At 44.5% G+C, this 27911-nt stretch overlaps 1 protein-coding gene across 2 annotated transcripts in view; it reads left to right on the top strand.

The window, feature by feature from the left end:
* The window catches only part of BICD1 (BICD cargo adaptor 1), a 279852-nt gene that overhangs the window by 210264 nt on the left and 41677 nt on the right, over nucleotides 1–27911 (top strand). The window contains exon 9 of one of the 2 annotated variants that reach the window (XM_033950661.1): nucleotides 17999–19690. The exons of the other annotated variant lie outside the window; for it this stretch is intronic. Coding sequence (XP_033806552.1) covers nucleotides 17999–18718 — 720 coding nt within the window. The 3' untranslated portion in view covers nucleotides 18719–19690. Of the gene's footprint in view, nucleotides 1–17998; nucleotides 19691–27911 lie in introns of those variants that run through there. 2 annotated transcript variants of the gene reach the window in all.

Here is a 27911-nt window from a genome sequence, read left to right as displayed (position 1 = left end):
TCCCAATATTCTTTCCCTTATTTTCATTTTCGGATGTTTTGGTTTCTGCTAGGAGCACTATTTGCATGCTATTTTTGGAGCAGGCTTGCTTTTTTCTAGTGACTAACATGCTCCCTCCATCCATTATAGTGATTTCAACTACCCCAATATTGACAGGGTAAATGCATCATCAGAGCATGCTAGGAAGATAAAATTCCTTGATGAAATCAAGGGCTGCTTTATAGAGCATCTAATTCAGGAACTGACAAGAGGTGAAGCAATTCTAGATCTAATTTTTAGTGGAGCACATGAATTGGTGAGGGAGGTAATGGTGCTGGGGCCGCTTGATAATAGTGATAATAACATGATCGGATTTGATATAATCCCTAGAAATCCAATACAACAGGATGGGGGGGGAGGGGGAGCAAGATGCTGGACCACGGGAATGGGGAGAAAAGATGCCCTAGACCTCCAGGGGAAGAAAGGGCAAATAGAAATACCAGACCACGGGAGGAGGGGAAGGGAGAGAGATGTCAGACCAGGGAAATAGATGCCAGACCACAAAATGGGGGGGGGGGGGAGAAGGAAAAGGAAGGAGGGTAGAGAGATGTCAGACTATGGGAAGGAGAGAATAAAGATCCCAGACCATAAGAGGGAAAAAGGGGGAATACAGATGTCAGACCATAGGAGAGGGAAAGAGAGGGAGGAGATGGTACACAGGGATGGAAGGGAAGGGGAGAGACAAAGGAAGGGCATGGTGCACAGGGTTGTGAGGGGTGGGGAAGAAGAAGGGGAGAGTGAGGGAGGAGATGGTGCATAGAGATGGGAGTTGTGGGGAAGGGAAGAAAATGAAAGAAATGCTGTTTACAGATAGATGGGAATAGGGAAGAAGAAAGAGGGAAAAATGATGGATGGGAAGGGAAGACATGGAAAAGTAGATAGATTTGAGGAGGAAGCAGAAAAATGGAAGAAAGTTGAATGTTAAAAGTTAATGCCAAAGATGGATACAGGGCAGAAAATGAAAGAGAGAAAAACAGCAATTGGGTAAGAAGGCCAGACAGAAGGAAGTGAAACCAGAGACTGGGAAAAGATGAGTAGAAAAATTAAATCACCAGACAACAAAGGTAAGTACTTTTTTTTTGGGGGGGAGGGGGTCTTCTAAACTATGTTTTAATGTAAACCGCTTAGGTTATTGTAAGTGGTATATCAAGCACCAATAATCTTGAAACTTGAAAAGTCATCTTATTTGGTCTCCTACTCATATGAGATATCTAGGAATTGACCTATATGCTACCCTATCCGCTACAGTACATAATAATAGTGGAAAATTAATTGATCATATCAAAACTCTTTTACACTCATGGCATCCACTTCATCTTTCATGGTGGGGTAGAATAGAGACAATCAAAATGGTTGTTGCCCCCAAAATAAACTTTGTTCTCAGCATGATCCCACGATTATTCCCAACTTTGTTTTACAAATCAATTGATAAACTTATTTCTACCTTTATATGGAACCGCAAACTACCAAAAATTGCACTCAAGAAACTTAAATCTCCCAAAACTACAGCCGGAATATTGTTACCTGACTTTCTAACCTATCATAAGGCCTTTATACTGCAACAATCTAGCAGATGGTTCTCTCCTGCCTTAGGCTATAGTCCTCTTTGGCTGCGCCTCGAACACACCCTTTGTGTCTTCTCTCCCTCATTAATTGCTTTGCTAACATCTCACACATCCATACATGAGACCAATCCCATCATTTCTCAATCAGTTTCGTGCTTACTTGAATTGGATAAATTGTTAGATGTTTCTATTCGCACCTCCTCTATGATCTCGCTGTGGCATAATCCACAATTTCTAATCGACAAAAAGCCAATATACTGGTCAAACTGGTCTAAATTGGGGATCTGGTCACTAGCTGATCTTTGTACACCAGCAGTACAGATTTTGACCTTTGCGGAACTACGCAACAAATTTGCTCTGCCTACCTCGGCTTTTTATCAATGGTTACAACTTACTACAGTAATTTCAAAATCAAAAATACTACGTTCTCTTGTAAAGGAACCTCCTTCTTTGATCCCTCATTGTTCTAGGCTTCTCGAAGTGGGACATGTAGCATCCCAACTTTATAAATTGCTCATCACACCCTTTATGAATACAGATGCTTCCCTTCGTGCAGTCTGGGAGCTTGATGTGGGACACCCTATCCGTGACAGACAATGGTCAACTCTCTGGTCTAAAATTATTAGAACCATTTCCTCTGCAAATTCGATACAATCAACGTTCCTCTTCCATCATAGGACGACTTGGACACCGCAAAAGCTTCATACAGCTGGTCTACTCCCCACTAATAAATGTTGGAATTGTAAGACCCTCCCTGGCACCTTCCTTCATATGATTTTCGAATGTCCGTCGCTGCAGCACTTTTGGTTAGGCGTCTGGTCTATTTTTGGTTCGATTTTTCATCTTAACTTGGATCTTTCCCCTTCGATTATCTTTTTTTTTATTATTTTATTTATAACATTTTACAATATTACCAAGCATATACATCTTGTACAGAAAAGTGAGATCAAACTACATATTAAACTATAATTCCAAACTTAATATTGCTACAAGGAAATACCAAACTAGCTATTCTCACACTAGTCCTCAATATTATTGAATCCATTATTAAGAGCAGAACTTATATACTTCAAATTAATTAAGCAAGAAAAATCCTTCGATTATCTTACTCAAATCAGAAGCACCGACAGTTAATATCCCTCTTCTTCAACATTCGCTATTTGATACACTTTTTATCATAGCTTTACGACTTATACTTTCTAACTGGAAATCATTTGACGCTCTCTCAGTTCATTTTTGGTTTCAATCAGTACTTCTCCAGCACAAACGTGAAATGTTGATTTCTACTCTCTCACCTCTATCTTCCAAAATTCTCACCAAATGGGCAGTGTTTACAGAGTACTTGAACTCTCTGTAATTTATCACTCTCACTGCATCTCTTATCTCCTTCTTTCTTTCTTACTTACTTGTTGCTTATTCCTATCTTTTTCTTCTTCTTCCTTCCTTTTCTTTTCTTTTTTCCAGGCCTCTGAGGATCTCTTTCCCTCTTCCTTCCTTTTCTTTCTTGCTCCTCTCCTCTTCCTCCCTTTCCTAGATAGCTTATCCTTTCCCTCCTACCGATTCTATCTTGCCTTTCCTCCTTTTTTTCTTTCCTTTCCTCCCCTGTCTACTCATCCTTCTTTTTTCTGTCCCTACCTGTATTAGATATGGGATTATTGAGTATTATATTTTATACCCCTTCCTCACTTACATTGATGTACTTTTCATATGATACCAACACTTTGTCTGTACATTATTGACTATTGTACTTTTCTTGTGTACCACTTTCCCTTTTGCATTTGTATTTTGTAAAACTTTCAATAAATTTTCAAGGGAAAAAAAAAAGAAAAGTGATTGAAATGTATCAGCTTTCAGAATTTACATCTGTTGTCTATATTTTGCACTGCTCAGGAAGACATGTATTTCTTTCTAGTTCTCTGGTGTTGTACTGTATGCAGAGCCTGGCATCTTAGGGTTTCGTTAGTTTATATTAAGACTTTTAGTTTGTGGTCCTGTATTTGCATAGGGTGTATCTGTGTTCTGCATGTGTGACTAAGGCCAGATGTTCTGGTAGGAATGAATGTCGTGAAGCGTTATTGTTGTCATGGCCCCAAGTAGAAAGATATTTGTTGACAGTTTGTCTGCATTTTGGAAAGTCCTGAGCTCAGGACTGCATCTGGAGGGCCTCTGCATATGTACGGATGTCAACATGATGACATCACATGCATGTGTGCATGATTATGATGTCATCGCATCAACGGCTACACATGTACAGAGGCCCTCTAGACACAGCCCAGAGCTTGGGGAAGGAAACACAAGGTTCATGTGGGGGCAGATTAGTTTGGGGCTGGGATGGAATGGGACAGGACGCGGCTGAGATGGAATAGGGTGGGGCCAGGGGCTGACAGGGCAGGGTCAAGTGTCCTCTTTTTTTTGTTTTTCAAAGAAATATTTATTGAAGTTTTGCAAATAGAAAATACAAGCTAACACACTGTTCAGAGTACAATCTGCGAAGACAGAGTACAATCTGCGAAGACAAACATAGGGGTATGAGCGGGTATCTGTTTCAGAGGCCAGGGATGCTATGAGGATTCTGTGTCCAGTGTGCTGTCCTCATCTGTGTCAGATGCTTGTGTGATGTAGGGGTTAGGACTGAGGTTATGCACTACAAGAACTGGGTGATTCAATACCCACTGTTGATGTTTATGTGAATGACTTTTGATTCTTCCCCCAGTTGCTGCAAGGTGCTAGATATGAGTGTGTGGCACGCCATGGTCTTTTGGAATACTGGTTGCTGGCAGGTAAATGCTTTTCCCCCTCTGCCAAGTTGTACTAAGTCATGGATTTCTGTGGGTTGCAGGCGCACTGAGGATTTGATATGGGACAGAGTGGTTGCAGGAGTGCAGTGTGTAGCCCTAAGGCAGTCTCATGCACTGGATGAGTTGGGGGATCCTCCTGGCGCTTATAGCAGCGCCACAATGACTCCAGGTCTCTATGCACCCCATAGCGCCTGTAAGACACAAGTTGTGGGAAAATGGAGTCAGGTGATGGGACTTTTTGGCTTCACATTCATGATTGTTGAGACATGCTGTGCATTGCACCTCACATAGCCTGGGACAGATAGCAAAGAGGTCTAGGGCGAGAATGGCCTCAACCCTGTCCACCTTAATGACCAGGATTTAAGGACAGCAAGATGAAGCTGTGTCAGCTGGGGGCAACAACTCACAACCCCCCCTTCCCCAGGGCTCAGGAAAGGGAGATTCATGCTCTAGCTCTGCTGAACAGGAGAGGCACAAGACAGATAAAGGGAGAGGGAGGAGGCACAGGTCTCAGAGTACACAGCTTTCACTGTGTCCCTGGTGGCTAGTTGCTGTAGCGTCTTCTGTCCATCAGCCAGGTCCTGCAATAGAGCAAGGAGTCCATTGTTAGCATAGAACAGCAGCAGCTCCTCTTCCAAGAACAGGGGACAGGTAGATCAAGAGTGGTAGCTTATCTGAAGACAAGAACAGCAGAGGTCCAGCAAGCTCAAGGTTAATGGTGGGTTGGGCTGGTTATTGGGAACAGGCAGGTGTGGTTTCTAGTGACTCACTGTATATTAATGAGCTGGCTCTAATTTTGCTCTGATTTTGTGGCCAAGGAACAGGAGTGGGGAGTAAAGGGGGCTTACATCTATGGGGCCCTTCATGTTAGTTGCAAATGTAAGTGGGTGAGAGGGGGAACGTATAAGCTTCTAATGGCTTCTTATGTGGATTGTGCTTTGCACAGTGGTGTTTTCTCCTTTGTTGGACATGAGCAGTTAAATGTTTTGGAACTACACCCTGCCTGTGTAGGTGGTTGCACATGAGTGTTTGCTATAGTCCTGGGAGGCACAGTTTCGCACTCATCTGTACAGACTACTGTGGATGGCTCTCCATGCCCTCATAGACACAAGGGGGTGGGGGGCAGGTTATGGTAATTTTTTTTGTTGTTGTTGTTATTTATTCAATTTTCTATACCATTCTCCCAGAGGAACTCAGAAAGACATGGGGGAAGCCACTGCTTGCATTGTATTGGTAGCATGGAATATTACTACACCTTGGGTTTTGGCCAGGTACTAGTGACCTGGATTAGCCACTGTGAGAACAGGCTACTGGGCTTGATGGACCATGGGTCTGACCCAAGGCTATTCTTATGTTCTTATGAATGTATTCAGGTACTTGAGCATTTTTTCTCTATCTGTCCCGGCGGGCTCACAATCTTTCTAATGTACCTGGTGCAATGGGGGGGATTAAGTGACTTGCCCAGGGTCATAAGGAGCAGTGTGGGTTTGAACCCACATCATCAGGGTGCTAAGGCTGTAGCTTTAAATATGTGCCCCCTATAGCAGAGGCACAAGTCTCCCTGGGGAATTAGGATATTTCCTAAGGGACATTTCCCTGTCCAGTCTTGTTTCTTCTTGCTCCTGCCTCTATCTACCCCTCTCCTTCCTCATCTCTATCTATCTAGGGAATGTCCTGGTGCCTGGACGGTTATTCAAAAAAATGGGGAAGTCTGTCCAGGTTTAGCCAGCTCTCCCGATTCCCCCACCTACCTCTTTCTAGGGCATAAGCAATGACGTAAGCCTTCTGCCGGCAGCCTGCCCCAGAAGCCACCTCTCTGCAGCGACTTCCTATTCCAAAGAGGGAGTGGAAAATATGAAAAAAGATTTGCAAAAGTTAGAGGAATGGTCTAATGCCTGGCAACTAAAATTCAATGCAAAGAAATACAGAGTAATGCATTTGGGGATTAATAATCGGAAGGAACCATATATGCTGGGAGGAGAGAAGCTGATATGCACGGACGGGGAGAGGGACCTTGGGGTGATAGTGTCCGAAGATCTAAAGGCGAAAAAACAGTGTGACAAGGCAGTGGCTTCTGCCAGAAGGATGCTGGGCTGTATAAAGAGAGGCGTAGCCAGTAGAAGGAAGAAGGTGTTGATGCCCCTGTACAGGTCATTGGTAAGGCCCCACTTGGAGTATTGTGTTCAGTTTTTGAGACCGTATCTGGTGAAGGACATAAGAAGACTTGAAGCGGTCCAGAGGAGGGCGACGAAAATGATAGGAGGCTTGCGCCAGAAGATGTATGAGGGGAGACTGGAAGCCCTGAATATGTATACCCTAGAGGAAAGGAGAGACAGGGGAGATATGATTCAGACGTTCAAATACTTGAAGGGTATTAACGTAGAACATAATCTTTTCCATAGAAAGGAAAATAGTAAAACCAGAGGACATAATTTGAGGTTGTGGAGTAGTAGATTCAAAAGCAATGTTAGGAAATTCTACTTTACGGAGAGGGTGGTGGATGCCTGGAATGCGCTCCCGAGAGAGGTGGTGGAGAGTAAAACTGTGACTGAGTTCAAAGAAGCGTGGGATGAACACAGAGGATCTAGAATCAGAAAATAATATTAAAAATTGAACTAAGGCCAGTACTGGGCAGACTTGCACGGTCTGTGTCTGTATATGGCCATTTGGTGGAGGATGGGCTGGGGTGGCCATTTGGTCTGTGTCTGTATATGGCCATTTGGTGGAGGATGGGCTGGGGAGGGCTTCAATGGCCGGGAGGGTGTAGATGGGCTGGAGTAGGTTTTAACAGAGATTTCGGCAGTAGGAACCCAAGCACAGTACCGGGTAGAGCTTTGGATTCTTGCCCAGAAATAGCTAAGAAGAAAAAATTAAAAAAATTTAAATTGAATCAGGTTGGGCAGACTGGATGGACCATTCAGGTCTTTATCTGCCGTCATCTACTATGTTCCAGCATAGGTGAGATTTGCAATGGCCAGCGGCAGCAGGCTTACCTCATTGCTTCTGCCTGAAGATTAAATTACAGCAGCCGGCCTAGACAAGAGGTAGATGGGGGAGTAGTGAGCTGGAGAAATGCCATGAAGAAAGGGAGGGAGGGATCATGGCAGGAGAAACAGCATAGTGGGAGAAGAATTATGGAAAGGAGAGAGTGCTAGAGAAAAGAGCATGGAGTAGAGTAGTGCTGGATAGGAGGGGATAGACAGAAGCAACAGGAGAGGGTGGTTGGAAGGAGAGAGAGGGGCATCTATGGGAGGGGGGTTGGAGTGAGAGAAAGAAAATCCGTGGAGGAAGGAAGGGAGAGAGAGTGAAGCACTAAAAGGGTGCAGATGATGAAAGGGGGATCAAGGAAATGGTTGGAGTGTGGGTGGGGGGTCATGTGTCCTCTTTTTTTCTCTTTATAAATACCCTCTATCTATCCCTCTCCATCCCTCTACTACCCCTCTCCATCCCTCTCTCACACTCTGTCTCTCATTCTCACACATACACACTATCTCTCTGTATCACACTCTCTCCTCTCCTTGCTATCTTTCTCTATACTCACCACCTCCACCATCTCTCCCTACGCCTCTTATCTCCTCACTCCCACAAGGAAACATTTCTCCACATGCAGTGCATATTTGCACATTCAGCATATCTCAGAAACATCATATTGCTACTGTGGTGACATATTGTCGTCATTGCTGACATTGACTATGCATTGTACTACTGCAGACTTTTTCTATGGTATACTTTTAATATGCAGCAGCATTTATCAGCTAACAGTGATTTAATTTAAAAAAAAAATTGTATATAACGCCAATCTGCAATTCTAAGCTGTTTACAAAATATACACATACGTAAAATATACAAAATAATGCATAAACTTCTTAAAACATACAAATACAAAATCAGTGGTACACATCATCAAATCTAAAACAACTTACATCACTGGAATGTCTGAGAGAACAAATATGTTTTTAGAGATTTTATAAATCAAAGATTCAAATACTCTTAGATTCTTTGGAAGTGTATTCCATAACTGAAGTCCCACAGCCATAAAGATTGACTCTCTATTGTGGTGAGGAGTAAGGGAAGCATGAGACTTGACCTTAACCCTCACATTGTATCACCCAAGTGGAACTGGAGTGGCCAAATATGATTGCAAACTCAAAATAAAATATGTCTTGCAAGAATAAGTGTGGACTTTATTTATTCCTGCTGGTGTCTTCATTTGCACCCCAAATTTACTGCGACATCCTTGCCAACAACAAATAGTTTCAAGTTTATTGATTTTTAATATACCGACCATCAACGAGTATCTAGCCGGTTTACAATAAAATGCTAAAATAGAGATAGTATTCTCACAGTCTAATCTCTCATGCTGCTTCTTCAGGATAGCAGTTCAAATTAAGCACCAAAACATTTCTTCTTTTTGGCTTTCCAACAGCAAAACACAGGCTCCCATGTTCTGGATTCTTTGATTAAATAGGGTGTACAGCACAGTCAAGTGTTGGCTTCCCATTCAGCCCCTCAGGGTTCCAGCTTGGCTTTAGCTTGGCCTGGTTTACAAGTGGCTTCAGTTCCCTTTTATTTCTCCTGGGTTAACTGCCCACTATGCAAACCTACAATGCATTCTCCTGCTCTCTCTTAACAGTGTGCATTTATTCTCACCTTATTTATTGTTAGAAACAGTCATTCACTGAGCTCTTATTATCTCTTAACTCAGTGAGGTAGGGGCATTCCTCCCTTGGATGCAATTCACCCCCGGACCCTGGAAATAAGGTTTAACTAAAGCACTCTGTTGGCTCGAAACATTAGAACTCTTATCACTTCTATTACTATCACTGGCAAGGCAGGGTTAAGTACTCCCTTCCTCCACTGGGCATTTTCTCAACAACAAAAATACTGTGACAATGTGTTAGCCTTACTTCCAGCTTGGCTTAACACTAATAAACACTACACTCGTACTGAAACCACTCATACATTAAGTCTGAACTTCTGGCTCCTACTGTATTTCTCTGTCACCATCTGAGCTAATAGAAATACCTTTCTCAAAGTCCATACTTTCATCTAACCATGGCTCATTCCTACCTTCCCCAGACAGTGAAAGCATTTCTATCTCCTGCTCATGTGGTATTCGTTCTATACACTAAAGGAATGGTGATGAGGAAGTGGGGCAAATTGGAAATCACTACAACGAATGAAAACCTCACTCATTAGGGTTCAGTTGCAGAATGGCACACGAGCCCTGTGTCAACCAATGTGACTGTTCTACTTGGGCTCATATCGTAGCCTTCTGATTAAATGTAGCTCATTTGCTTACTGCTGTTTAACTTTCTATCATTTTCAGAAAAAAATAAATACAGACTAAAAACAGCATACAATTCTTTTGTTACTTATCCTTTTAATGAAGTGTCCCTAGCATGCCCCAACAGGACCCGTTTCGCCCAAAAGGGCTTTTTCAAGGGTTCATAGAGGAGCTCTTTTTTTCAGCGTCCTCTCTGCTTTGGTTGACACTCTGAGGGCTCGTGTGCCATTCTGCAACTGAACCTTAATGAGTGAGGTTTTCATTCGTTGTATTAGTTCTAAACCCTGGAAAAACTTATCTGCTTGGCTGGGTTCTAATGGTTTTTTAGCTTGGTTCCTTTTGTCGGCCTCTCTCCCTTTATCCCAGGACAAGCAGGCAGCATATTCTTAACGTATGGGTGACGTCACCGACGAAGCCCCGGTACGGACCTTTTTAACTAGAAAGTTCTAGTTGGACGCACTGCGCATGCGCGAGTGCCTTCCCGCCCGACGGAGGAGTGCGTGGTCCCCAGTTTCTTCGTTTCCGCGGAGCGAAGAAGTCGCATGTTTTTCAACGGCCGTTGAAATCATTAGTTTGCCTTCCCGCTCGTGTATTTTTTCCTAATTTCTTCTTTTTTTCCCTTTGGATTACTTTATTTTTCCTTAAAAAAAAAAAAAAAAAAACTCGTCGAGTTTTCTTTATTTTTTCGAGCCGGCCCCGGCGGGGCCTGTTGTCACCATACAGGCCTCCGGCTTTGATTTTGCGGAGGCCGTGTTTCCCTTCATGCCCCCTCAACCGGGTTTTAAGAAGTGCCAGCGGTGTGCACGCCCGATCTCTCTCACAGACCCGCACAATTGGTGCCTCCAGTGCCTGGGTTCAGAGCATCGGGCTGACACCTGCACCCGCTGTGCTACGCTTAAAAAGCGCACTTTGAAAAATAGGCAGATCCAGCAAAATATTTTGTTTGGTACCGGATCTGCCATGGAACCTGCCGCGATGTCGACGGCACCCCAAAAGTCGGCACCGACGACGTCGACACCACTGGACCCTTCCTCGGGGTCGTTGGGCCCAGGTAAGCCGGCTAAGAAGCCTTCCACTTCCCTCGAGCGCCCTCCTGCCACGGTTGCGACACCGGCCATTCCAGCGCCGCACCGGCCCCGCAAACGCTCTGCTCCGAACTCGGTGAGTGCCTCATCATCGGCCTCCTCATCGCCGGAGCGTAGAGCGGCACCTATGGTACCGAAGAAGAAAAAAGCGGTACCGGTGCCTCCCCTGGATGACCGCATCGCAGCCATACTCCAAACACAGTTACAGGAGCAGCTGCAACAACAACTCCAACAACTGTTGCCGGCGTTGCTGGCACCGCACCTTCCGGTACAGGACCGGTCCGAGCCTCGCACTGTCCCATCGGTGTCGACCCCCTCGGTACCGACTAATACCTCCATGCCGGTGCTCTTGGCCGAAACACCTACGGTGCATACCCGTGCTACTTCCGACCCTGTCCGGTCCCAGGAACGACATCGGTCTTCCTCACCCCGGTACCGCCTTGGTGCGCTCAGGCAAATCTCTCTCAAAGACCTGCCATGCCGAGCCCTCCACGCCGATGTCCAAACGTACGCACCCCGACGTTAGGGACCCAGACTTGTGGGAAGACTCCCCTCACGGTACCGAAGAGGACGCTTCGTCAACCGACGAAGAACCCTCCATGACCGACACCGCCTCCAAACCAGAGCAATCCTCTTTCTCTAAATTCCTTAGGGAAATGTCAGCAGCTCTTTCCATCCCCTTAGAGTCCGACTCTAAGAAGTCTCAGGCTTTCCTCGATGCCCTAGACTTTGAGCAACCTCCCAAGGAATTTCTAAAGTTGCCCGTCCACGACATCTTACGGGAAACTTTCTATAAGAACTGGGAGACTCCCCTCACTGTTCCCGGAGCCCCTCGTAAATTGGATAGCTTGTACTGGGTTATCCCAATCCCAGGGTTTGACAAACCTCAATTGCCCCACGAGTCCCTCCTGGTGGAATCTACTTTGAAAAAATCTCAGGGTTCCAGTGTATATGCCTCCACCCCTCCTGGCAGAGAGGGAAAAACCATGGATAAATTTGGTAAGCGCCTTTTCCAAAATTCCATGCTAGCCAATAGAGCCAACAACTACACCTTCCACTTCTCCTTCTACATGAAGCATCTGGTGCAACAGCTCTCCTCCTTACAGAAATATCTTCCTGAACGTAAGGTCCCTCTGTTCCAGCAACAAATTTCCAGCCTCCTCCAACTCAGGAAATTTATGGTTCGCTCCATCTACGACTCATTTGAGCTGACCTCTCACGCCTCTGCCATGGCGGTGGCCATGCGCCGTTTGGCATGGCTGAGAGTCTCTGACCTAGACATTAACCACCAGGACCGCCTGGCTAACGCACCTTGTCTGAGCGATGAACTCTTCGGAGAGTCCCTGGACTCAACAACCCAGAAACTCTCAGCACATGAGACCAGGTGGGACACTCACATCAAACCTAAAAAGAAGACTCCACCTGCTCGTCCCTACAGACAACAGTCTTCTTACCAGCGTAGGTTCTCGGCCAGACCTCTCAATCCGCCTCAACAACAGTCTCGCCGTCCTCGCCACCAACATCAGACTCAGGCTCGCCCACAGACTCAACCTGCCAAACCTCCTTCATCTAAGCCGTCTCAACCCTTTTGACTCTTTTCTCCAGAGCATAGCCATTCTCCCACCATCGCTGCCTCTCCCTCAACCTATCGGAGGACGTCTTCAGCTTTTCCTCAGCCGTTGGGAGGTCATCACTTCGGACCAGTGGGTCCTCAACATCATTCGCCACGGCTACTCTCTCAACTTCCAGACTCTTCCACCAGACCATCCTCCCGTAGAGTCTGCTTCTCACTCCTCCCAAACCCCCCTCCTCCTGAGGGAGGTCCAATCCCTCCTTCTCCTCAATGCCATCGAAGAGGTACCTCCGGACCAAAGGGGTCAGGGATTCTACTCCCGCTACTTCCTGGTCCCCAAAAAAAACAGGAGACCTTCGTCCCATCCTCGATCTCAGGGACCTCAACAAGTGTCTAGTCAAAGAGAAGTTCAGAATGCTCTCCCTAGCCACGCTTTACCCTCTTCTCTCCCACCACGACTGGCTATGCTCCCTAGACCTCAAGGAGGCCTACACTCACATTCCAATCCATCCGACTTCACGTCGCTACCTACAGTTCCAGATACAGCACCATCACTATCAGTACAAAGTGCTACCCTCTGGCCTCGCATCATCGCCCAGAGTGTTCACCAAGTGCCTTATTGTGGTGGCGGCCTTCCTCAGGTCTCACGACCTTCAGGTGTTCCCCTACTTGGACGATTGGCTGGTGAAAGCACCTACGTCTCCGCTTGTACTTCAAGCCACTCATCACACCATCTCGTTCCTCCATCTCTTGGGTTTCGAGATCAACTACCCCAAGTCGCATCTGCTTCCCACACAGCGACTTCAGTTCATTGGAGCAGTTCTTGACACCACTCTAATGAGGGCATTTCTCCCCTCCAACCGCCATCGAACTCTGCTCCACCTCTGCCGTCAGGTGCTCCTTCATCACTCCATTCCAGCTCGGCAGATGATGATCCTCCTGGGCCACATGGCCTCGATGGTCCATGTACTTCCTCTGGCGCGACTCCACCTCAGGACACCTCAGTGGACTCTAGCCAACCAATGGTCACAGACCACCGATCCTCTTTCTCATCCCATCTCTGTGACATTGTCTCTTCGGCAATCTCTTCAATGGTGGTTGAACTCCTCCAATCTTTCCAGGGGTCTACTCTTTCATCTACCCCCTCACTCCATGATCATAACCACAGATGCCTCCCCCTATGCATGGGGCGCTCACCTGGGAGATCTTCGCACCCAGGGACTCTGGACCCCTCAGGAGCGTCAACATCACATCAACTTCCTCGAACTCAGGGCCATGTTCTATGCTCTCAAGGCCTTCCAGCACCTTCTCTACCCTCAGGTTCTTCTCCTGTGCACAGACAACCAAGTCGCCATGTACTACATAAACAAGCAAGGCGGCACCGGATCTCCCCTCCTCTGTCAGGAGCCATCCGCATCTGGACCTGGGCCACGGCCCACAGTCTCTTCCTCAAGGCTGTCTATATCCAGGGCGAACAGAACTCCCTGGCCGACAATCTCAGCCGCATCCTTCAACCTCACGAGTGGACCCTGGATCCTCCCACACTCCACTCCATCTTTGCTCTCTGGGGCACTCCTCAGGTGGACCTCTTTGCAGCTCCTCACAACCATCAGCTGCCCCAGTTCTGTTCCAGACTCTTCTCTCCTCATCGTCTGGCCCCGGATGCATTCCTGCTCGACTGGACGGATCGGTTCCTCTATGCCTTTCCTCCCCTACCTCTGATGTTGCGGACGCTCTTCAAACTCCGCAGGGACAGAGCCACCATGATCCTCATCGCCCCTCGGTGGCCTCGCCAACACTGGTTCTCCCTCCTGCTTCAGCTCAACTCCAGGGAGCCCATTCCTCTTCCTGTGTTTCCTACTCTACTTACACAGCAGCATCAGTCTCTACTACATCCCAATCTGTCCTCGCTCCACCTGACAGCTTGGTTTCTCTCGGGCTGACCTCTCCAGAGAATCTGTCTCAGCCTGTCCGTCGTATTTTGGATGCTTCCAGGAAACCGGCCACCCTCCAATGTTACCATCAGAAGTGGACCCGGTTCTCCTCTTGGTGTCTCCTTCATCATCACAATCCCACCTCACTGGCGATGGAAACTGTACTGGACTATTTGCTCTCTCTCTCCGACGCTGGCCTCAAGTCGACCTCAATCAGAGTCCACCTCAGTGCCATCACTGCGTTTCATGAGCCTATCCTCGGAAAACCTCTTACGGCTCATCCCCTGGTTTCCCGGTTCATGAGAGGCCTCTTCAATGTCAAACCACCTCTGAAGCCTCCTCCAGTCGTCTGGGACCTGAATGTGGTTCTATCAGCCATCATGAAACCTCCATTTGAGCCTCTTGCCACAACTTCACTCAAATTTCTTACGTGGAAGGTGCTTTTCCTCATTGCCATCACCTCTGCCAGGAGGGTTAGTGAGCTGCATGCACTGGTTGCCGACCCACCTTTCACTGTTTTTCACCATGACAAGGTGGTTCTGCGTACCCATCCTAAATTTCTGCCTAAGGTGGTCTCGGACTTCCACCTCAACCAGTCCATTGTATTGCCTGTTTTCTTCCCTAAGCCCCATTCCCATCCTGGGGAACAGGCGTTACACTCGCTGGATTGTAAGCGTGCCCTTGCATACTACCTTGATCGTACCAGGGCTCACCGCTCGTCTCCTCAGCTCTTTCTGACCTTCGATCCTAACCGTCTAGGTCGTCCTGTCTCTAAATGGACGCTTTCCAACTGGCTTGCTGCCTGCATTGCGTTCTGTTATGCTCGGGCCGGTCTCTCACTGGAAGGTGCTGTCACGGCCCACAGGGTCAGAGCTATGGCTGCTTCTGTGGCTTTCCTCCGCTCCACACCTATCGAGGAAATCTGCAAGGCTGCCACTTGGTCCTCAGTTCACACGTTCACTACTCACTACTGTCTGGATGCCTTCTCCAGACGGGATGGACTCTTCGGCCAATCTGTGTTACAAAATTTATTTTCCTAATGGCCAACCATCCCTCCTCCCTCTCTGTTAGCTTGGAGGTCACCCATACGTTAAGAATATGCTGCCTGCTTGTCCTGGGATAAAGCACAGTTACTTACCGTAACAGGTGTTATCCAGGGACAGCAGGCAGATATTCTTACGTCCCACCCTCCTCCCCGGGTTGGCTTCTTAGCTGGCTTATCTTAACTGGGGACCACGCACTCCTCCGTCGGGCGGGAAGGCACTCGCGCATGCGCGGTGCGGCCAACTAGAACTTTCTAGTTAAAAAGGTCCGTACCGGGGCTCCGTCGGTGACATCACCCATACGTTAAGAATATCTGCATGCTGTCCCTGGATAACACCTGTTACGGTAAGTAACTGTGCTTTAGTGGCTGTGATAGTTGGGCATCTGCAATTACCCTGCTGTTTCAAAGCATTCTGGTTTTAGCTGCCTGCTGTGGTTGAGGCTCTCTCTCTGTCCCGTGACAGATTCCTTGCCTGCTTAACTACCTCCAAAGGTGAATCTGAGACTCTAATTAGCTACTGCTTAAGCAGCCGACTTGTGTGCCCTAGAGCAATGGTCCCCAACACTGTCCTGGAGGACCACCAGGCCAATTGGGTTTTCTGCATAGCCCTAATGAATATGCAAGGAGCAGATTTGCATGCCTGTCGCTTCCATTATATGCAAATCTCTCTCATGCATATTCATTAGGGCAAGCCTGAAAACCCAATTGGCCTAGAGGTCCTCCAGGACAGGGTTGGGAACTACTGCCCTAGAGTTTTCTCCTGTGTTTTCTTTGCTCCTGTTTGTTCCCCCCCCCCCCACACTTCTCTTGTCTTTACCTCAGGGATCTCCAAAGTCCCTCCTCAAGGGCCGAATCCAGTCAGGTTTTTGGGATTTCCCCAATGAATATGCATGAGATCTATGTGCATGTACTGCTTTCAATGCATATTCATTGGGGAAATCCCGAAAACCTGACTGGATTCGGCCCTTGAGGAGGGACTTTGGAGACCCCTGCTTTACCTGGTGTGGAAAATGTGGGACTAGATTCTTATTCACAGGACCTTTATTATGCAAGGGCAAATAAGCCTTTGGACAGGGAATATCTTTAATTCCTAGTGCCTTTTGCTGTCCTTGATTAACCTCACTTTTGGGCTTATTCTCAGTGACAGGGCTGGTTTCATGGCTTGCAGGCTGAAACCTAGGGGTTTTAGGGATTTACTACTAATAATTATTTCTATAGCACTACCAGGATTTCTGCCTTTTCCCTGTCACACTATATATCTCAAGTCTTATTTGCTGGGCCATCAAGTAGCACCTGGTTACCTGAGCGCAAAGGTAGACGCTGATTTCCTAGAAGTTTATCGCACCGATTTTTGAAGCATGCCATGTGTTTTTTTATTATAGCTGTTGACGTTTGGCATTTGGCTGTGTTCCAGGAGATGTGTATATTCTCGTACTTGGACGTCATATTGAAAATGTCCCTCCATGCCACTTGTTATACAAGCTTACTATGTTGGTAGACACTAACAATATGATGTTTAAACAAAGGCAGGCAATCGCTTAATCAACTAAACTAAGGATTTTCTTATTAAACATATCAGCACCTTTATCCCTCTGATGTCTTTGAATCTGGTATGATATCAAAGACTATGTCCTCATTAGTGATATGATTAGAGAGAAAAGGAATAGTTGGGTCCTACAGTCATGAAGTGCATGTTTATAATACTCGTATCTAGACAATGGGCACCACTGCTTCTTTAGCCTGGATCTGTGAATAGAGGTTAGATCTTCTCTACAGGATAAAAATGAAAATGTTGAGCGTGGATTATCTTATGCTGAAGTCACTGCCTTATCCAAAGCTAGACTTGTATATTAGGTAATCAGGTTTCTGTAATATAGGTTAGACATGTGCCAGTCACAAAAATATATTTATTAATGCCAGCGGATTTAATAAGTCTGCTATTAACCATATTTCATTGTATATTGCTATTTTAGCCTAAACCTTTCACTGAATTCTATGCACTATATAAGCCACTGAGTTCCTGGTCTCAGTTCAATTCAGCGTGCTACCAAAATTCCTGCCCCTGGCTTTTCTGCTCCAAATGCTGCCCTTTTGCCACCTACCCACCCACCTTAACCATATGTCCTTAGATTGATCAGTGTTAGGCAATGCCTACAATACAGATTTACACACCCGTTCATTGTATAATAATTTTCACTGCTGCACAAGCTTTTAATAGAAGATAGTAAATAAAAATAATAATGTGTGATAGACAGACTAACAATATTCATACTTGTTAGAATATTACTAGCAGTCAGTGCCATTTAATTCTGACCTGTAGTTATACCAAAAGCAAACATAATAATATAGGATTTCAGGATCAAGATACAAATTAGCAGGCAGTCACTTTTAACCAAGCTACAGACAAGGAAAGAAGGCAGGACAGCGTGACACACTTATGGCAGGCACACCTGTAAATTTGGTTGTGATTTTCTCAGTACTATAGTATATTATCTCCCAAACCCAGACATCAGAAAGCAGATACACTTTCACTGCAGCATCTCTCAGTCCCAGGAAATGAGACAAAGCTTTACTCTAAAATTTCAACAAATCCCCAGTTCCCCAAATATCACGTTTATCACTGCAACGTCTCCAGCTCCAGCCACCAGGTAACAACTTTGCTGTCTTTGCAGCAGTTCCCAGCTCCAGTTCCCAGACACCAGCTTCACTCCTATTGCAACTCCACGTTCCAAACAGGACAGGAGAGCAACCTTCTCAAGTCAGCAGCAGTTGCACCCAGGTCAAGTCCTTCAGAAGCATCTCTACCTCTCCTGCACCAGCTTCCAAGTACAAGCAACACGGGACAGCTTGGTTCTCATTACAGCAGCCCTCAAATCCAGACACTGGATCAGAACTACTCTCACAGTGCAACCACTCCCAGATCTGGGCAGCAGAAAACATTCTTCAATTTCACCGTAGCACCTCTCAAGACCAAGGACCCAGTTTCTCTCACTGCAGCACCTCTCAGGACCAGAGACCCAGTACCTGTCACGGCAACACTTCTCTGCTCCAGACCAAAAGGTAACTGCTATACCCCTGCTGCAACAACTTCTAGGTCTGTGCAGCAGCAAACCAAGTTCACTCTGAGTGCAGCAGCTCCCAGATCCATGTACCAGGTAAAACATGCACTTCATTTAATCCCAGAACAAACTCACATGGACAGCGTCAGTCTCAATTGCACAAATCCCTGTTCTGAAAATACCACAATTTTTAATAGCTATTATGAATATCCCGCAGACTCTATAGGTTTCTTGGGTGCAGGTATCCACACAAGAAGCCACATTGCTGAAAGATTCAAACTTCCAGCAGAATGTGGGCCTGCTGCAAATAATCCACAAAGAGAAAAGCTCTAAGATAGCTAATGTAGGATCAGCAGATAGAAACCCACAAAACATAATCCTACAGCGCTTGTATGGTTATTTTAATAAACATAAAGTAGTTTCAGAAACGTACATCCCAAAATATTAGTTGACCAAACAGAAGTGTCATCTCTGCCACATAGTGATTTTGGGGTTGGTGGTGTTTTTTAAATTTTTAAATAAATTATAAATCTCAAAAATTATTTAAAAGGGTGAATTTTCAAAATATGCCCACATTGATGCAAATTCCAAAAGTACTTTTATCTACAGGCTTTACACTAGTTTTCAAAAGAAAAATATAAGCATAACGTTCCTTTGAAAATTGCCCTGGGAAAAAGCATCCCAAGTCATTTGAACTTGCTTGTTCTCTGGATACTTTTCCATAGAAAATAATAATAGATTTATAAATTTAAGGTGTATGCATTATTTCCTTCTCCCATTCAAGCCTTTAGAGCCCAATAAATAATTTAAGAGAGTTATACAAAATTTGTCTTCAATAAACACAGTAACTGGTATACTGTCACAGAATTTAAAGTTTTATTATATGAGCAAATTACTCCAAGCTCTATAGCATGTAAGCACGCACAAAGGAAATTCTTCTAGAAGATAAGAACTACTATAGTAAGAAATCAGGGAGGCAAGAACATGGTTCCCAAAATAATTATAGCCTGGCCATAAAATTTGTCAGCTGTGACCAAACTGCCCCCTTCCAATGTCCTCTTATCTAAGTACAGAGATAAAAGGATTTCTTCACAAAACAATTTCCTACAACCTAGCATTTGTTTATACAGGCAGTCCCCGGGTAAAGAACAAGTTACATTTTTAAAGCTGTTCTTAAGTCATATTTGTATGCAACTCAGACATGTGAGAATCTGTGTTTTTTGTGTATTCATGTACAGTTAATTTGTATTAGACAATTTGTAAATGGCATATAAAGACAGCAGCACTACCATATAAGGGCAATAAGATGAGTTCCACCCTCCTTAATCATTCTGGTCGCCCTTCTTTGAGCTTCTTCTAATTCCACTATATGGAATGAAAAGAGAAGAGGGCAGGAAGGTGGTGAGGGGAGTATATGTGGGTAGCTGGTGTCAGGTGCTGGCTGTCTGGGTTGTGTGTCCATAGTTAACATTGGAAGGATTTAATGGAGAAAAACTGAGAATTGACAGAAGTTGAAATAGAAAAATATGAGGCTCTAGTTGATGAACAACCAAATTAAAATTCTTGCAAGAGAAGAGTCATCCAAAAAACACACCATAGATAGTGGAAGAAAGAGAAATTGTGTCCCGAAATGAGCTAGAGGAAAATACAGATTTTGAAGAGGAAACAAAATGAGTTATCTAGATGTTGGAAGAGAATGAAGAAATTCCCTGATAATACAGAAAAGAAGTAGATACAGAGACAAGTCTTCAAAAATTAGACAGCATTTCAGTGTAAAGAAAAAGGAAGACAAGTTGAAATGAAAATAGTATCACTTGGAGCATTTGAAGAGGCCATTGTCTATTCTTCCCCTCTCCACGGCCCTCCCAAAAAGACAACGGCTGGCCGGCAGGGGCATCTCTGTTCCTCCCCTCTCCGCAGCCTTCAGTGGCCGGCTGGCAAGAGCAGCGTTGCAAACAGGACGCCCGAGGTCAGCCCCATTGGGTCCTTTCCTCTGCTGTGTCCTCCTAAAGGAAGTAACATCATAGGAAGCAGTCATGACAGAGGAAAGGGCCCAATAAGGCTGACTTCGGATGTCCTGTTTACAGGGCTGCTTCTGCCGGACAGCCCCTGAAGGCTGCAGGGAAGAGAGGAATGGAGATGCTGGACCGCATTAAGTATGAGTCTGACGAAAGTTGGATGTTTGGAATCCGGGGACTGCCTATACAGTACATTAAGGGATCAGCTAAAAAACATTTTTAAAAAAATCTTTCCTATGTAGAATTTAAAGTTTAGGGTATAAAGTTTTTTTTAAAAAATCTTTCTTATGTAGAATCTTTCCTATGTACATATTCTATGTAGAATTTTATACATGTATTTAAGTGGATGTTTTCAGGGACAGAATTTGAGGATTACATCTACTGTATACTTTGCAAAATCCAAATGCATAAATATATACGTGTACCTGTTGCATATATAATTGATGATTTTAGAAAGGAAAGCATTTCTAAAATCACCACTTTTTATACATATACTAGCTCCATTTATTTATATGTCTGGTTCTAAAATTCACTTCATAATGTAGTGAGCAAATTATACTGTATGCTCCTGATCTAATAATTGTGCAACACTATCCTGCCTTCTTTCCTGGGGGCAAAAATGAAAGAGTCTATATTCTCTCTGTAGTCCGACAAGCTACTATAATTTTCAAAGGGAAGCTCCTTATGGAGTTTTCCTTTGAAAATTCAAAGCAGCCAGGGAAAAGTGGGTATTCTGTATCTGCATTCTTTGCAGAAGTACCTGTGGGAAAGAGCTTGCAAGGCTTTCAAAATTAAATTCCTAGGTGTATGTCCCCTTTTGGTATATGGGTAATCATGCATACTCATGGACAGCATTTTATTCACATTGCAGAGGAATATTTACAATAATCCAATTTCTGTGGGTAAAATGCTACTTTACCTGCAAAGAGGATCTCGAAAATTGTACCCACAGTTTGTTGACCAATTTGGTATAAGCAAGACATTGTATAACAAACAAATCATTATTTTGCAATGCAAAAATGTTGAGTTGCACAAATGTCTGAAGGTCTGGTCCAAAAGAAACAGAACTACAAAAGAAGAGGCACAGGAGTTATCAAAACCAGCGTTCAGTTACATATACTTTATTGGCGATTAGTCCAAAGTCCAAAAACAAGTCCTTGACATACAATGTGAATATGGTCCCAACTAGGATCCAAGTTTCGGCGACTACATTGCCTTCCTCAGTGGACTACAAGGAACTTGTGATGCTCTGCCAATTTTTCGCGGTAACGCTCCGGCATCTATGATCAAACTAGAGACGCCAGAGCGTGACTGCAAAAAATTGGCAGAGCATCACAAGACATCTCCTGTGCCTCTTCTTTTGTTCTGTTTTACTTTGAGGCTTGGTGTCTTCTTTCTCTGTTCTTTGACTGTCTGGTCCCAGAGATACAGTCCTTACATAATTTCCATGTAGAGTTTTCTGCATATATATTTTGGAGAATAAAAGCCTACATGAATTTCTATGCCTTTTAAATACTGTATATTTCAAGCATTCTGTAAGTTTTTATACTAATCTAATCTAATCCTTAGGTTTGTATACCGCATCTTCTCCATGTCTGTATTTAGAAGACCTTTTACTAGATCACAATAAGCTCAATTTACGCCTCGTTAACTGTTAGTACACAGCTATGTTAAAGGACTTTTTTGTATTTTGCTGTTAGTGCTCCATACACCAGATATTAAGTGCTTTTTGTGTTGGGGTGTGGCATGGGCGGAGAGTGGGCATGGAAGCTGTTTGGCAGTTAATGTGTCACACTTACTGTATTCTAACTACCTAACACAGGAATTGGATGCAATCAAAGCAGCTTCCCTCACTCCACAGAATCATACCAACTGTCTTCAGCTTTCTAGTATTAAGGAAGAGCTCTGTAATATCAAGCAGGAATTGAATGCAATCAAAGCAACTTCCCTCACTCCACAGAATCATACCAAATTACAAACACTGCCTCAAAGAGAAATGTAATCAAGGAATAAATGCATCATAGTAGGGTCAGGCAAACTGCAACATGTGACTAAAACATCCACCCTCACAGTTGCACCTACAGAATTCTTTTGCTCCATTAGAGCATTGCAGTACTCAAGAAAGAACTGAAATGGAACTGGAACCAGTGAAGGTAACTTATGAAGAAAAAAACTCACAAAGAGTAAGAAAGCTCAATCCAATAAATTATTGCCTTTAGGGGATTCCATCATCAGAGGCATTAACATTGAAACACAAGTCAAGGAGTCTAAAATAGTAAAGTATCTCCCAGGATCCTCGGCTACTAGGAGTACCCAACAAATATTGTCTATAATTAAGGAAGAAACTAAGAATTCTAAAGCTGATGTTGTTATCCATTTGGGAACAAATGACCTGGCCAACAACTCCCCACTTGCAGCTCAGAAAGCCTTTCAGGAGCTAGCGGAGGGCTTAAAACCTTTTGTTAAAAACACAGAGGACTTCAATAGGTAACTGAAAGCCTGGTGTCATCAAGAAGGCTTTAGATACATAGGAGGATGGGGAAATACATAGAAGGACAAGAAACTATATTGTACTGATGGGCTACATATTACTACAGCAGGAAAAAGAATCATTGTGGAGAAATTTAGACAATATATTTCTAGGCGTTTAAACAAGAAGGTGGAAGTGGCGTATGTATACCCTAGAGCAGGGATCTCAGTCCCTCCTTGAGGGCCGCAATCCAGTTGGGTTTTCAGGATTTCCCCAATGAATATGCATTGAAAGCAGTGCATGCACATACATCTCATATATATTCATTGGGGAAATCCTGAAAACCCGACGATTGTGGCCCTCAAGGAGGGACTTTGAGACCCCTGCTCTAGAGGAAAGGAGGGAGAGGGGAGATATGATTCAGACATTCAAGTACTTGAAAGGTATTAATGTAGAACAAAATATTTTCCAGAGAAAGAAAAATGGTAAAACCAGAGGGTATAATTTGAGGCTGAGGGGCCGAGCATTGCTGCAAAAAGTAAAGTGTCTCAAGGAAGCTTTACTTTTTGCAGCAATCCTCGGCGAACACAATATACAGGCACTTTGTTACTTATCTTCATTTTTTATGGTATGTCCCAACCTTTTTCACCATGGACCCTTGATGAAGGTTTGTCCGAAACACGGACCGTGTCGGGTCCCTTGATTGGTAAAAGGGTTTTATTTTACTTATTTGCATTTTAATTTTGGTACAATAAATTTTTGCCTGCATCTTGTACACAGTCTGCAGTTTTGTTTGTTTCTCCTGTATCTTATATAGTGCATATTTTACAGGTAAGCATGTACAAGCCTCATGTGCACCATATATTTAGCCTATTCTATATCAACAGATATTCTCGAGTGAAGCTATTAACTTGATTCACCAAATAATGCAACACTCATCATAACTCATGGTATTCAATTCTATTTTACAGCTTTACTCTTCTTATGACATGCTTCAATTAATAAACTTCATCATACACTTATAGATTAAGGATGTATTCAAAACCTTCCTTTCTTCAAAAGACCTTGAATTCTCTATTTCATGTAAAATTCAAGTTAATAGTAGCAAGCCTCCTCATCGGTCTATTTTAAATCTTAATCCTGCATCTTATAAGATTAATAATATGCCAGTGGCACTTATCTTAGTTAGCAGCAGGGAGGGACTCCGACGAGAATTTGTGTTTCGCTAGAAGCTGTTTCAAAGAAAGTCCCCTATAATAAATATGAAGCGCCATTAGAAACTGATTAACAAAATTAAATTAACCAGCAAACATGCATCAAAATATATACATATATTTATTTAAATTATTCTCACCATTTAGATCAGACCACCAAACTCTCCATGCTGTTCTAATATGGCGGCGACATCTTAATACAGCAGTTAAATTCAGTTAAATTCAGCTCTCATTCATCCAGGGCAGATGAGAAGAGGCAGATGGAGCTGCAAGCAGTCAACGCGTGGATGCGGCGCTGGTGGGAGGAAGAAGGATTCCACTTCGTGCGCAATTGGACAACGTTCTGGGGGAAGAGCAAGCTCTACAGGAAGGATGGACTCCACCTCAGCAGAGACGGAATGAGGCTACTTGCAAGCAACATCAAGAGAGAAGTGGACAAGTTTTTAAACTAGGAAGAAGGAAAAAGCCGACAGTCGACAGAGAGAGAGAGTCGATGGTTCGGGAAGCAGTATACCCAGAGGATACCGTGCAAGAAGATAGAGGGAAAGACTCACCGGATTACAGGCAAGAGAGATCGAAAAGGACACAAGAGGGAAGGAAATGCAAGAAAGGAAAAAGCTGCAAACTCAAGTGTATGTACACAAACGCAAGGAGCCTTACAAATAAGATGGGTGAATTAGAAGCCATAGCACAAAAAGATAACGTTGACATCATAGGCATCACGGAAACATGGACTGAGGAAAACGTCTGGGACACTGTGCTACCGGGATACAAACTATACCGCAGAGACAGAGTGGCTCAAAAAGGTGGGGGCATTGCCATATACGTCAAAGAGAAAATTGAATCTGCTGGAGAGAACACGCCACAACTGACGGATAAGTTAGAGTCTCTATGGGTCAAAATTCCAGGAACAAATGGCCTGGAAACGAAGATCGGCATCTACTACCGACCCCCAGGGCAGTCCAAAGAAATTGATGGAGAAATGACAGACGAGATTAAATGCAACTGCAAGGGAGGCAACACAGTTATCATGGGTGATTTCAACTATCTGGGAATAGACTGGAACCTAGGCATCTCCGGCTGCATTAGAGAGACCAAGTTCTTGGATGCTGTAGGCGATTGCTTCCTGGAACAACTTGTCAAGGAAAATACTAGAGGAAATGCAATTATGGACTTAATTCTAAATGGCCTGCGAGGACCAGCACAAGATGTAGAAGTAGAAGGGATGCTGGGAAGCAGTGATCACAATATGATCCGCTTTGATCTGGATGCAGGGGAGAAACATCGGTCCAAAACGACAGCCACGGCACTGAACTTCCGAAAAGGGAATTACGAAGGGATGAGACTCATGGTAAGGAAGAAGATTAAGAAGAGAATAAGCACTGTAAAAACGCTAGAGCAAGCTTGGTCCCTTTTTAAAGACACAGTCACCGAGACGCAAAATATATATATACCACGTATCAACAAGGGATCCAAGAGGAAAAAGAACAAAGAACCGGCGTGGCTCACTGTAGAGGTGAAGGAAGCGATCAGAGACAAGAAAACTTCATTTAAGGAATGGAAAAGGTCAAAAACGGATGAAAACTGGAACAAGCACAAACAACATCAATGCAGGTGCCATAAGGCGGTAAAAGGGGCCAAAAGAGACTATGAGGAAAAAATAGCCAAGGAGGCGAAGAACTTCAAGCCGTTCTTTCGATATATTAAGGGGAAACGACCCGCAAAGGAAGTGGTGGGACCGTGGAATAAAGGAAGCAGTAAAGGAGGACAAAGCAATCGCTGACAAACTGAACACATTTTTTGCATCTGTATTTACCGAAGAAGATGTACACAGCATACCGGAACCCATCAGGCTATATGCTGGAAATGAAGACGGAAAGCTGACAGGATTGATGGTCAGTCTAGAGGAGGTATGTAGGCAGATTGATAGGCCTAAGAGCGATAAATCCCCGGGACAGGATGGCATCCATCCGAGGGTCATCAAGGAACTGAAAGGGACCATAGCTGAACTGCTTCAACTAATAGCCAATCTGTCGATCAAATCGGGAAAGATTCCGGAAGACTGGAAGGTAGCGAATGTTACACCTATATTCAAGAAATGTTCGAGGGGAGATCCGGGGAACTACAGACCGGTAAGTCAGATCTCTGTACCGGGAAAGATTGTAGAGTCACTGATAAAGGACAGCATCATTAATCACCTTGACGGAAACGGGCTGATGAGGACCAGTCAGCACGGTTTTAGCAAAGGCAGATCGTGTTTGACGAACTTGCTGCACTTCTTTGAGGGAGTAAACAGACAGATAGACAAGGGCGATCCAGTCGACATTGTATATCTGGATTTTCAGAAGGCGTTCGACAAGGTTCTGCATGAACGACTACTTCGGAAAATTGCAAGCCATGGAATTGAGGGTAAAATACTCATGTGGATTAAAAACTGGCTGGAGCATAGGAAACAGAGAGTGGGGGTAAATGGATAATATTCGGACTGGAAGAGTGTCACCAGTGGGGTGCCGCAGGGCTCGGTGCTTGTACCCGTGCTCTTAAACATCTTTATAAATGATCTGGACATAGGTATGACGAGCGAGGTGATTAAATTTGCGGATGATACGAAGTTATTCAGAGTAGTAAAGAAGCAGGGGGATTGCGAAGATCTGCAATGTGACATAATCAAGCTCGAGGAATGGGCATCGACATGGCAGATGAGGTTCAACGTGGATAAGTGTAAAGTGATGCATGTCGGTAACAAAAATCTCATGCACAAATACAGGATGTCCGGGGCGGTACTTGGAGAGACCTCCCAGGAAAGAGACTTGGGAGTTCTGATCGACAAGTCGATGAAGCTGTCCACACAATGTGCAGCGGCAGCAAAAAGGGCAAACAGAATGCTAGGAATGATAAAGAGGGGGATCATGAACAGATCAGAGAAGGTTATCATGCCGCTGTACCGGGCCATGGTACGCCCTCACCTGGAGTACTGCGTCCAGCACTGGTCACCGTACCTGAAGAAGGACTCGGTACTACTCAAAAGGGTCCAGAGAAGAGCGACTAAGATGGTTAAGGGGCTGGAGGAGCTGCCGTACAGCGAAAGATTAGAGAAACTGGGCCTCTTCTCTCTCGAACAGAGGAGATTTAGAGGGGACATGATCGAAACATTCAAGGTACTGAAGGGGATAGACTTAGTAGATAAGGACAGGTTGTTCACAGGTAGGGAGAATGAGAGGGCACTCTCTAAAGTTGAAAGGGGATAGATTCCGTACAAACGTAAGGAAGTTCTTCTTCACCCAGAGAGTGGTAGAAAACTGGAACGCCCTTTCCAGAGGGGAAAACACCCTCCAAGGATTCAAGACAAAGTTAGACAAGTTTCTGTTGAACAAGAACATGTGCTGGTAGGGCTAGTCTCAGTTAGGGTGCTGGTCTTAGACCAGAGGGCCGCCGCGTGAGCGGACTGCTGGGCATGATGGACCACTGGTCTGACTCAGCAGTGGCAATTCTTATGTTCTTAGAACTCTCCATACAAATCCCTCCCACTTTCACAACAACGTCATCCACTCTATCTCAGCATTCAGCCCCATAGGGCTCACTGCATTTAATTAAAAAATCCATTTCTGCACGCAGTAATTCAGAAATCTTTCTATGTCTCCACCCTACTATAACCTGATCAATCACATGCCATCTAAGATCGGTTGTACTGTGACTCTTTTCCAACCAGTGTGTCACTATAGGAGCTTGTTCAGACTTAATTACAATCCTAGATTTGTGTTCCGTCAGGTGAACCTTAATCTGCCTGCTACTTCTCCCTATGTATACCAGATTGCAAGGACATA

Source organism: Geotrypetes seraphini, chromosome 7 (assembly GCF_902459505.1).
Source record: "Geotrypetes seraphini chromosome 7, aGeoSer1.1, whole genome shotgun sequence".
Lineage (NCBI taxonomy): Eukaryota > Metazoa > Chordata > Amphibia > Gymnophiona > Dermophiidae > Geotrypetes > Geotrypetes seraphini.
The sequence above is the reverse complement of the archived record's forward strand: the minus strand, read 5'-3'. Positions and strand labels throughout refer to the sequence as shown.